The sequence below is a fragment of the Mirounga leonina genome, unplaced genomic scaffold (assembly GCF_011800145.1).
Source record: "Mirounga leonina isolate KUSES-001 unplaced genomic scaffold, KU_Mleo_1.0 Mir_154, whole genome shotgun sequence".
Taxonomy (NCBI): Eukaryota; Metazoa; Chordata; class Mammalia; order Carnivora; family Phocidae; genus Mirounga; species Mirounga leonina.
In genome coordinates this window covers 39,041,849-39,054,016 of record NW_023270389.1, presented here as the reverse complement: position 1 = coordinate 39,054,016, position 12,168 = coordinate 39,041,849, and the positions used below count along the sequence as shown (strand labels likewise).

General features: G+C 42.4%; 1 protein-coding gene across 2 annotated transcripts in view; it reads left to right on the top strand.

The window, feature by feature from the left end:
- PTPN14 (protein tyrosine phosphatase non-receptor type 14) overlaps positions 1–12,168 on the top strand; it is a 183,934-nt gene that overhangs the window by 88,443 nt on the left and 83,323 nt on the right. For both annotated transcript variants that reach the window (XM_035010548.1, XM_035010547.1), the window contains exon 3: positions 1,240–1,409. In XM_035010548.1, coding sequence (XP_034866439.1) covers positions 1,240–1,409 — 170 coding nt within the window. The remainder of the gene's footprint in view (positions 1–1,239; positions 1,410–12,168) is intronic.

Sequence of the window (12,168 nt, the reverse complement as noted above, 5' to 3'; positions counted from 1 at the left end):
TCTGTTGCTCGAGAAATGCATAGATTCCTGCTGTGAACTTGCCCTTTAGAACATCATGGAGCAGTTGGTGAAATCCTTGTTCTCATCTGAAGACACATGCATTTGAAAATATCCTGTAGAGTATGTGGGTCGGTAGCTTTATAAGCAAGGACATGTCTGGTTTTCTAGTGAAGTCAGAGTCAAAACTTTTATTACAGATTTTGGTAGGGCTGTGGCAGGGATTGATCTGTGGTCTCATTGAGGAGACAGCCAGCTGCAGTGGGAACACCGGCACAAGAATGCCTTTGGAAATTAGACATCGCAATGAAAACATTCTTTTGAAGGCAGATTTCCAGGTGTGCTGTAAACCGTTCTAAGCTCTAATTGAAATATAAAAGAATATTTCAAAAGCAGTGATCTATTTTTTGGTGATTGTTGTGCTAATCCTGAAATCCTAGCACGAATTAATGTAAAGACAGGATTGGATGCATAAAAGTACCTGTTTTAATCATTTAGCACGTTGTTCAAAACTAAACTGGTTGAGGCTCCAAGTCTAAGGGTGAAAATCTCACTTTTATCTATCAAATCCCACCATGGTCTGCCAAGAACAGTCACCAGGGGCTTCTGTGGCAGCTGTGAAGACATCCTTCCATTCTCAGAGCTTGATGTGAGGGAGAGATTTGCTGTAGTTCATGTATAATGACGTGGTGGAGGCTGATGTTTTCCAAAGTGCTTCATTAAAACTCAAAATGAGTGAATCAGTTTTCTTTTAAGCCCTGCTACTGCGTGTGGAAATAGTCTACAGTGTGGAAGCCTTCAGCTGGCAGAAGGTTTTGTCTTAGGAGTTGACTAATAAGTTACTTTGCAGCAGGTGCAAGAACTGTGTTTGCCTTTGCCAGCATGTTCCACGTGAGATCCTGAGGTCATTCAGAAGGCACAGGAAAGTCAGCCTTGGGAGCGTAGGAAAAAAGCCAACACGGCCCTCACCCTGCACTCACCCACCTTTACCAAACATAGGTGCATCAGTACCCATGTGGTCAAACAGTAACCATGGGTATGAATCCTGCATCAGATACTCAGTGTAGATTGTGTGCATGTGTTTTCTTTGAGCTTGTCCCAAAGTTAGAAAGTAAAAGCTGGATCCTCGTGTATGAGCTGGAGAACCAAACGTGACATAAGGTGCTGGCGTGTTGTTTTCCTGTGCAGTCGTGGGGTACCCCTTATAAGCATAAACTGATGCTATTTTACCCTTTTATCTAGACGCACTACTTTGGCCTTTGGTTTCTCAGCAAGAGCCAGCAAGCACGATGGGTGGAGCTGGAGAAACCTCTGAAGAAACATCTGGACAAATTTGCTAATGAGCCTCTGCTTTTCTTCGGAGTCATGTTCTATGTGCCAAATGTGTCATGGCTTCAGCAAGAGGCCACAAGGTAGGTGCCTTTTTTTCCCTGTGTTCCGTATAAGGGTGTGTTAATTGCGGGGCTTCAGATGAAGTCGATGAGCAGGTTGATTGAGGGGTGTGTACGTGTAGGTGTGTGTAGTCGGGGAGAGGGTGGAGCAGTTGGGGATTGTTACCAGTTGCTTTGCAGCTTTAGAAATGTGGTTCGAATCCATGGTGCTCATAACCCCGGTTGTTCCCTATGATGCTGGTAAGGTAGCAGTGATCCTGAGGCAGTTGAATATGGTGTCCAGCAGCATAGAAGTATCAGTTGGAGACTGTGGGTAAAATAGATGTGCCAGAATTTAATAAAGAATTAACCACCTCATATTTGTCTGGTCTACTCTTTCCCTTAAAATGCTCCCAAGCAAAATGTAGCATCAGACTTTAGATTTGAGGATTGAGAAGGTAACTAAAGATGGGAGCAGAGTTGAGGAGAATGTCTAGAGGGCGAGAGTTTTACTTGTCCACGGTCACGTAAGAAGGGACAGGAAGCCATCGGTAGAGAGGAGACCTGGGATTGGTCCTCCCCTCCTGCTCATTGGCTGTTTTGCCTGGAAGAAACCACCTGCCATCTTTGAAACGGTACTTTTCGCTCATCTGTAAAGTGATGGATTTGCATATGTTACTCAAGCTCTGCTAAGTCTGCAGTTCCATGAATGAAACACTTGGTGTTGGTTGGTGTTAGTATAGTTCCCTTATTGGTAAGAGTTTTCCATTAAATTATGCAGAGGGGGCATATCTCCTCATCAAATGGTTCTTTCTGGTGATAAAGGGAATTAAATTAACCCTCAGTTTTTCACCTTGTACGTAGATGATGGCATTCAGAGTACCTGGCAAGCGATGCTAGTGACATATCGAGAAGGAAGGAGCAGTGTTGTCCTTGACTATTGCATGTGTAGTTTCTTAGATTTTAAACTTTTAAAACAAGGATGCACTTCAAATTTTTGTATACATTTTACGGTGATAGTTTCCATCTTTTTTTTTTTTTTTTTTTTTAATCAAAAACTATTGTTAAGTAGGTGGAATTTCTGTCAGCAGAGGCCATGAAATAGCTCACAGCCTGATCCAGAAAACCCGTGTTCGGTCTTCCAGGTGTCATTCAGTTGAAGCCCTTGGCTGGATGTCGTGCACCATTTTCAAGTTTGTTCACTTACGCAGGTTCCTTTCCGTGCAAGAAGTTATTAACTCTTCAGAATGGGACAGTTTTCCCTGGCTTCTGAATCCTCATTGAGTACTCTACCACAGGGTCAGGAACACAGCATTAGGTTAAGTCCTTGCTGATTCGCAGCTCTCAGGCTGTGAAATGCAAGGCAGTGGGTAACAAGGATGAAACCCGGACCGTAAATTAATGCCTATCAGGCAAAGTTCAGTCTGTAAGAAAAAACAAAGTGTTGCTACTCTGGACATACTTACTCTGTAAGGTCTATTGTTGAGGAAGAGCAGTTAAAGTAACTGGTGAGGGACTCAGCAGTTGTGCTTTATGAAGCTAAAACAGGTTGATAAAGCTTAGAAAAATGAAGACTTGCAAGAGTGCAGTAGCTTTTCCTGGAAATTTGAAGACTTGTGGGGAGGGGATTTTGTGTTAACTCTGGAGCACAAAATTTGGGCCCATAATAAGTGAAGTGCAAGGAATTGAAAGACTTTGGTTATATGACTCAACTCAGGAACACTGTTTCTAATGATTAAAACTGTAAAAATGTGGAACAAGCAGACTTCTGAAGGGGTGAGTGCCCTGGTTTATAGTGCTGTGGCATTGAGTGGATAGATGGGAGACCACCATATTGGGTTGGGTGTTGGACTAGATGAGTAGTTCTCAGACTGACTAGGGCCTGCTAGATCACAGTTACTGGGAGCATTTACTATAAATGTGATTCTAGGGCTGTAACAGAAGTCTGAATTGGAATGTCTAGGGCTGGGGATTAGGAGACTATATTGTTTAAAATAAACAATATTCTTCAGGTGGTTCTGATATTCATCCAGACTCAGTAATTAACAAATTAGTTAACCTCTAAAGCTCTTTACAATTTTAGATTTTCCAGGCAAGTAGACTTTCATGCCAGATTATTTGACTGTCAATATTTGCATTCACAAGCTGACACAGAAAGTGTTTAAATCTCAAAAATTGATGTAAGAATTATGATGATAGGGGTTGAGACTGGAGATCAGGAAGGACTTATTTTGTTTTTCTTTAGAATTTTCTTTTTTGCTCAGTTAGTTTGGTTCATTTCATATGTTTTGGTAAGGAGTGAATGAAGTCTTTTCCAACCCAGGATTTTGAAGCGAACTCTGTTACTGTCCTTTGATCAGAAAAACTAACAAAGAAAATAAAACTTGGGGTGCCTGGGTGGCTCAGTTGGTTGAGCGACTGCCTTCGGCTCAGGTCGTGATCCTGGAGTCCCGGGATCAAGTCCCGCATCGGGCTCCCTGCTCGGCAGGGAGTCTGCTTCTCCCTCTGACTCTCCTCCCTCTCATGCTCTCTGTCTCTCATTCTCTCTGTCTCAAATAAATAAAAATAAAAATCTTTAAAAAAAAAAAAAAAAGAAAAAAAAAGAAAAGAAAACTTGAAGGACGTTTTTAGACTTAAACACAGAACTAAACTGTATAGATGTAAGACACAACCCTCTCTTTATGGCAAACGACGTTTAAGTTAGGAGCTAGGTTAGCGTGAGGAGTTGTGGGTTTTTGTTTTTTTTTTTTTTTCCCAGCGTTGCAGAAATTTTTGTTGCTCCAAGGAGCCCAAAAACTGGAATGTGCCAAGGGATGTCAGAGCAAGTGAAAGACTAGCTGGGGAGATGAGGAAATAAGAAAGAATGGGCGCCTGGGTGGCTCAGTTGGTTAAGCGACTGCCTTCGGCTCAGGTCATGATCCTGGAGTCCCTGGATCGAGTCCCGCATTGGGCTCCCTGCTCGGCAGGGAGTCTGCTTCTCCCTCTCCCGCTCCCCGCTCTTGTGCTCTCTCTCTCTCATTCTCTCTGTCTCAAATAAATAAATAAAATCTTAAAAAAAAAAAAAAAAGAAAGAAAAGTGTTGTTAAGTACAGAAAGGAAAATTGATGGGGAAAGAAGAGAGAGAGAGAGAGAATGGCATATACTTGGGAAGTGACCCAGGTGTGATTCATGAGATGTACCCTGGGTTGTGGGCGTATGGACTAGATAAGAGTACAAAGGAGACCTGGTTTGGCCAGAATGCCATTTTAAAATGCTCACGGTTCCTGGGTTTGGTGTTAGAGACCAATAAATGAGCTGAACTCAAGGTGAAGAATGCTACTAATGGTCATTAGGAGCTTTTGGGAATCTGAGCCTTCTTGGGAGGTTTTAGAAGCATCGGGGTCTGAAATGAATACCGAAACCGTCTTCCAGGCAGGGCAGCCAAGGAAGAAGCAGTGGTGGTAGGGCAGGATTCCAGAGGAATGTTTCACAGAAGGCCCCGACAACATTCATTAGGAGCTGGTTAGTGACTAACTCTTCAGCCATTCGCTGTTATCCCAGTTACCAGGCATCTCAGGTGGAGCTGTGCTTTGGCATCTCTGAGCACCTGGGATCTGCCACTCTGACAAAAAACAGTCTTTGTGATGCCCCGCAGAGTAAGATATTTGCATAGAATTGAAATAGGAATCTGTCTTTGATTGTGGGCAACCCGTTTGGAGGAGGCAGCCATTCAACCATCTGTGCTTAAAAAATAAGCCTTTGTCTGGAGCCAGCCAAACTTCTTTTCACCCAACACATGTTTGCAATGGTTTGGCTACTTCTCTTTGAGAATAAAACAGGTTCTATAGCATTAGTAGGGCCCAGCCATTTCTTCTTTCTGAATAAGGATAAAGAGTTTCAAATGAGTACTCTAGTTGTTTTGGGGGGTGGGTGTATGTGAACCCACATATATCGAGACACATAGCAGTGGAAGGAGGATATATTTAAAAGTTGTGTATCTCGTCTCTTGTCCCCAGACAATCCCACCCTTGAAAACTTGCAGGTTAATAGAATACTAGGAACAACACAACAAAAATTTGAGAATGATGTTGATTGTAAACTATCTCAGAAAGTGATTGGTTTATGAAAATTATCAGGCCCGGCTTTTTGAAATTAGAAAACTGAGAAGCTCTGCTCTTTTTGACATTCATTTTTACATACTGTGTTTCATCTCATCTCCTGGATATGATTTTTGAAGAACAAATCTCTTCATAAGAGAAGGAAATCTGCCAACCAACATACTGTGATTGAGTTGGAGAAGAAATGGACAATTCGGGCCCTACCTTTAGGTGATAATTGAACAAGAAGACAAAAGATATCAAAAGGAGAATACACAAAGGAGTACCCATAGAAGGAAAAAAAAATCTCTTGATATTCTTACAGAAGTGTGAAAAAGCTGATACAAAGAACACACTAGTAGACAGATGGAAGATGAGTCATGAAACCATAGGAATTAAAGAGATTAAGACCAGGGTTTGTTAACCCTACTCCGTTACCTTGGGGCTGTGAAAATGTCAGTTTTCCCACTCTGGTTAAAATAACTCAAGGGATGGGACCGCCATAATTTTTTCCACGTTGCTTTGCTTCTTCTGTTCCTTTTTGCCAGCTTCTCTGTTCAGCAAAGGGACTCCTGCTAGCAATTCCTCTTTCACCATTATGTTCTCCTCCTGACTCAAAGGAAAGATTTTTGTAATGTGTTTTAATGATTTGCATAGCAACGGGCTCAGTATAAACACAGGGTTTTCAGATTTTTCTGGACACAGAAAGAAAAAAGATGGTTGGTGAGAGGTGGAGAAATCCTCCGTCAAACAGAAGGATACTTTATAATAGCAAGGGAAAGCCAGAAAGCTGGCCGAGGTTACTGCTTCTAGTTAAGAGTTGGGGTTTTTCCAAGTCTTCCTCCAGTGAGGAAGTTCCTCCTTAGTTTTTTCAGTACTAAAGAGAACACTTCGAAGAGACTAAATTTTTTTCAGGGTGAATTTAGGTTTCAAAGTGTTAGTTACTGACCGTATGCCACAGTTTCTAAAATTTTTAATTCTCGGATGTTTTCCTCCTACCAAAACACGTTTGTCTTTGCATCACTCCGTGGTGAATGGTACGTTTGCTCGGTGCCAAGGAGCTTCTGCTTGTCCTAATGAAGTCCGATAGCCTTTCCTTCTTGTCCAGGACAGGTCTGTAGCCTGCCCGTTCAGGTGGGGCTCTCTGCCCTCCTAGTGGCGAGAACTGTGCAGAAGCAAAGCCCTCGCTCTAGCCAGCACAGTCACTCCCCTTGCCAGGGACAGTCTTAGCACATCTGGTGCATCTGGCGGCCACTCCAGGGCGGTGGGCCCTGTTCCAAGCTCCCTCTGTCAAGTGGGTGCTTCCTCTATGTTTTCTGCACTTCGGCCTTAGTGGGGCTCCCTCCTTTTTAGGCTCACGGGTTCTTCTGTCTGTCTTCCACCTTCTCTCAAGTACTGGACGATGAGGCTGAATTCTAGCCTGTGAGGTGCACCTGCCAGTTATTATCAGAAGGACTTAAAAATAACTTCATCTCTGCTTGGGCCCGTATAGTGTTCTATGTTAAATGAAGTTCCTGTCCGGGAAGAACTTATGGACAGGGTGTCATTTCACTAACTGGGAATAAATGCCCACATTGAAAACCGCACCATTGAGGTCTCATCAAGAGCGTAAGTGCATTTTTTCGTGATGGTGAGTGACAAGGGAGTTAAGTTATTACGTGTGTAGACTCTGATGGGAGCTCTTTTCCTCCAGTTATGTATTTGGGCCTATGGCATGTTGATGGCAAAGCCAGATTAGATGAATCCTTATATCCCTTTGAAGGCCAGAATGGTGTTTTGGTTTTATGTTGTTGTTGTTGTTTTCTGTTTTGTTTTTAACTAGGTTTCAGGAAGTAGTTCCAGTGACCCTTACAAAAGCTCTCTTCCTCTCTCCTTTCTCGTAAATACCGATGCAATGTGCTTGAGTGCGATTGTAAACAAGTCAGCGTTCAACCACTGTTTAAAGTGTCTCTTTTAAAAGCTCTAATTATGGTAATGTTTCCATTTCCTTTTACAACACCATTTATTTTGTTTCTCTGGTTCTTTGAGTTCTTTTATTATTTTGAAATGTCATTTTAATGGCTATTTAAAGTTTACCCGTGGGCTGGGAAATAGGGACTCCCTTCAACTCAGACTTAAAAGATTCAGCATGAGTCCCCCGTAGATAATATAATTGGCTGAGAATGGCAGCTCTTCTTCCTGGCCCACTCCAGCTGGTGAATGGGAACTTGTTTTCTCTCTCTTTCTCTCTCTCTCTCTGTTGATGGCTGAGAACGGAGTTGTTTCTGCCAGATATTTTAGATATTATAAGATGCCCTTGCTACTACTCTACTAGGATTTAACCTTAAACATTATTCTGAGTGGGTGATGTATTGAGGAGAGGAGAGGACAATGTTTAGGAAGAGCAGAGCAGTCTCCAAGGGAAGAACTGCTCCCCAAAAGAGGATTAGTTGATGAAAATGTTAGCTGCCATTTGCATTATTTTGCATTTCAGCCGTTATTGGGCACCTCTTCTGTGTCAGGCATTTTGCTAGCCAGGCAGAGTGTAAGAACGGACAGATCTTCACAATCCCCCTCTTTGCAAAGAGCTGTGTCTCCAAGCAGTTATTTCATTTCCATGCATGTGATTTATTGCTGTTTGAGTTTGCCCTGAAAGCTTACACTGCTGACCCTACTTCCTGGGGAAGGCTTTCCCACTGTTCTGGAGGAACCCCGAGAGCCTGGCAAGTGTCTTGCACAGTCAGGCCTCATGGGCCTGGGACCTGGGCAGTTAGTTGCCCAGCTCTGAGCTCAGAAAGCCCTGCACTTGGTTTCATGCTCTGCTGTGGCCCTCTTGAGATTCTTAATAATTTTGGAACCACGGATCCTGCATTTTTGTTTTTCACTAGACTCTCTGAATTATGTTGCCAGTCCTCCCCCGGGAGAGCCTCCTTACTTCCATCTCTGTTCATTCTCTTCTTCTTGTTTTGATGTTGCCTTAGAATTTGCTCTCAGTTATGGGTGGATCTGAGTCTACTGTTACGGGCGTGATCAAAGAGAAAAAGCAAAAAATAAAACAAAACAAAAAACCTGCTATGGAACAAAAATAAAATTTTTGCTATCTATGCAAATATGAAAATAAAAACGTGGCCCTGGTAACCGTTTCAGCTCCTGGACCTGACTCACGGGAAAATCCTGCGCAGTCAGGGAGCTGTTATAAAATCAATTTAATTTCCTTTAGGGAAGCTGATTGATTGGCGTATCTCATTCCTCAACTAGGATTTCTTCATATTTTACTGTGAAGATGACTCTGCAAAGTTTATATGTTTCTTAATTAAATCAAGGGTACACCTTAGCCCCCTACTTGATTGTTCGAGTCTTCGCAATGCATGGGGCGGCTTCCTGTCCCACTCCCTAACCCCCCTGCTCCAGGAAAAAGATACAGTTTGCAAGACATGCAGGGAGGTTGTTAGCTATTTAGGCAACCTACTACCATTAGAACAACAAAGTTTAGACAAAGTGAAGTTAACCGTTAAACATAATCTATGTGGTTTTTTTATTCTTTCCCTTTAAGGGAGAGAAAACAAATAGTGATAAAAATTCAGTATATTTTAGTAATATCACTTGACATTATTCATTGTAGGTGTCCTATAATGCATGGAAAAATGAGAATTTCTTTCTTTCTTTTTTTTTTTTTTTTTTAAAATTTGGAGAGGGGGAAAAACACGGGGGGGGGGGGGGGTGGAGGAGAGCAGAGGGAGAGGGAGAAGCAGTCTCAGGGTTCAACGCCAGGACCCCGGAATCATGACCTGAACCTGAAGGCAGACACTAAACTGACTGAGCCACCCAGGTGCCCCGAAAAATGAGATTTTCAAAAGGAAATACATCAGTGTCATTCATATTTCAAAAGAAGCTGTGACGTCTCATTTTTACCATTTGTAAAGCAAGGTATACTTATGTATGTCTTAATCATGAGTAAAGCAGAGTTTCCCCAAAACAGGTGAAGTAGTATACCTCAAAAAGCCTTTGCTTTTAAAGTGTTGAAATAATCTCATTTGTAATCCTATGGTTAAGGTGTGTTTACCGGTATTTGATGATCTATCCTGAACTTTTCAAAAGCAAACAAATAACGGGTTCCTAGTAAGCCATTTTGAAAATAACCTAATTTCTTTTTTTTTTTTTTAAGATTTTATTTATTTATTTGAGAGAGAGAATGAGAGAGAGAGAGCAGGAGAGGGGGGAGGGTCAGAGGGAGAAGCAGACCCCCCGCTGAGCAGGGAGCCCGATGCGGTACTCGATCCTGGGACTCCAGGATCATGACCTGAGCTGAAGGCAGTCGCTTAACCAACTGAGCCACCCAGGCGCCCCGAAAATAACCTAATTTCTTAAGCAAGGGTAATATTAGCGGTCTTTGTGTATTTCTTGCTTTCCAAAGATAAATTTATTCATTTGTTCATTCACTCAGTCGTTGATTCCAAATAGTTCTTTATCAGAGTTACATTGCAGAACACTGAGAGATTCCACAATCGACCCAGGGAATATTAAAGATTTAGAATAGAGCATGGACTCAAATTTTAGCATATTCTTCTTCTTTTTCTTTTTTTTTTTCAAAAGCTGAGTAGAACCTGAAGATCCCACACAGCAGTGTTTACCTTTAGCTGAGGGCTGGAAATGGGAAAACAAACAGAAGCTATGGGAAGAGGTGTTTGGTCATGTCAAAGCATGCCAGCTATGCTTTATGAACTTTTTAAAGACATCCACTTCCTTATGAAGGATTCTTAGGATTTGTAGGGGTATCATTATAATGGGTGGGATTGCCAATGGTGTGTTAGTTTCAAATGGGCTTTTGAAAATCTTGGGAGGAGAGGGAAACGGGGAGTAAAGGTGTTAGAATCCTTTGCTCTACCTTTTTCCTGGACTCTCGGGGCTGGGACCTTAGGTTGGGGTTGAATGGGTGTGCAAAGGGGAAGGAAGTCACAGATGGCATGTTTTCAACATCATGGAGACCCGCAGTGCCTGAGCAGCAGCAAGATCTGGAAAGCACAGAATCCTTCGTGGTGCCTTATGGTAGCAGCGCTCTTGTCTGACCCCATACCAGACTTCCAGACCCCCTCTGTGGGGTTCTCTGCAAGAATCTGGCTTGCATTCCATCACCTGATATAATTTAATAATAGTAATAATGACACTGGCCAGCATTTATGTGCTAGGTGCTGCGCTAAGTATCTTCAACGATTATCTTTCTTAGTCCTCCCCAGAACCTATGAATGGGCACTATTATTATCCTCTGATAAAGGATTGTTTTTCTAACACAGGTTTTATTACTAATAAGTAGAGATTTCATCCATCAAATAAATTGAATCTTTTATGTTACGTTGCCAGCGAAATACATCTGTCCATATGTCCCCATACTCCCCAGTGTAACAGGGGGGTTTAATTTTTGCTGAAGTATCAAAAAAGAAATCCAGACAGCTAACATTCCTGTGAGGTGACAGGTGGTAAACTGGTGCCATGAGGGTGGATTCTGGTCTCCCAGTAGGTTTTGTTTCACCTGGACATTTAAAAAAAAAAAATTTTTTTTTTTTTAAATTGAATTTGGATGCCTTACGTATAGGCGTATGCTCTGCAGTTTGTCCCACTTCTCACCCTGCCCATAGTGTTAGAGTGGACAACATTTACTCCTTCCTGTGACCTGACTGGTCCTGTAGGCATTTAGACTGTGGCCCCTGTCCGTATAACTTGAAGGACTTCTTGGTACTTGGGTCAACCCATACCTTTTCATTGGCCCAGTCGGTTTTAATGCCACTCGGCATCTAACTGTCTTAACACTTTGGCTACCTATCGGAGACTGTAGCTGGATATGGAAGAATCATTTCCCTTAAGCCCTCATTTGAAAACTTTGTTTCTGTGTAAGATCACTCCAGGGTGCTAGATAACATGGCCCTGTACTTTCAGTTATGGAGATGTAGCTCAGATTTTCCAGATTTCCTCTCCCTATTGCTTTCAGCATCTGCCTCATTCATAAATGGTTCCATCCAGAAGAAAGGTACCAAATGTTCTTTGGCCAAAAGAGAAAAAGTCACCAAAATCCTAAGTAAATGTGGTCTATTTGAGAAAGTATAGTTCGCCTTCTGTCAAGGCAGATCAAGCTTTACTAGAATCATAGTTTATATCTAAGCACAGAACATCACACATTACAGAGACCAGTTGCTTCATTTTACAGATGAAGAAGCAGAACCAAGGAAGTAAGGGGACTTTGCCTATTGTCACACTTTGCCCATTGACAGAGCCTGACTCTTCCTGAGGTGCTGGGATGGGTTTAGGTGAACCAAGCAGGCAGACATGGCAGAGCCCATAGATAGGATTTGTTTAAACTTCCAGAGACCCTTGCCCATCTTCCCCTCCCTTTGCCCTGAGACAGCTAAGACACACTGGAACTGGAAGAGATGAGTTTTGTCCAAGGGAAGGAAGTAGTTCAGACAGAAGAAACAAAAGAGGAGAGGAAAACAGGCACTTCTTTGAATGGAGTCATTTAAATAGTGAGCATTATGTAGAGATTGGAACTAAGATGGGTTTTATTTAATGTTTTTATCAGTCATCTGCAGCCCTGGGCACAGAGCGAAAGTGCCAAGCTTTCAGATGACACTAAGCCCTTTAGAAGAGTGGAAAATTGAGACATTGGAAATAAACAGTAGAAGGGTGTCAGCCGGCGTCAAGTTACCAGGTGCAACTAAGAAATAAGGATCCTCCTTTCTGGTGCAGTTTGGGAA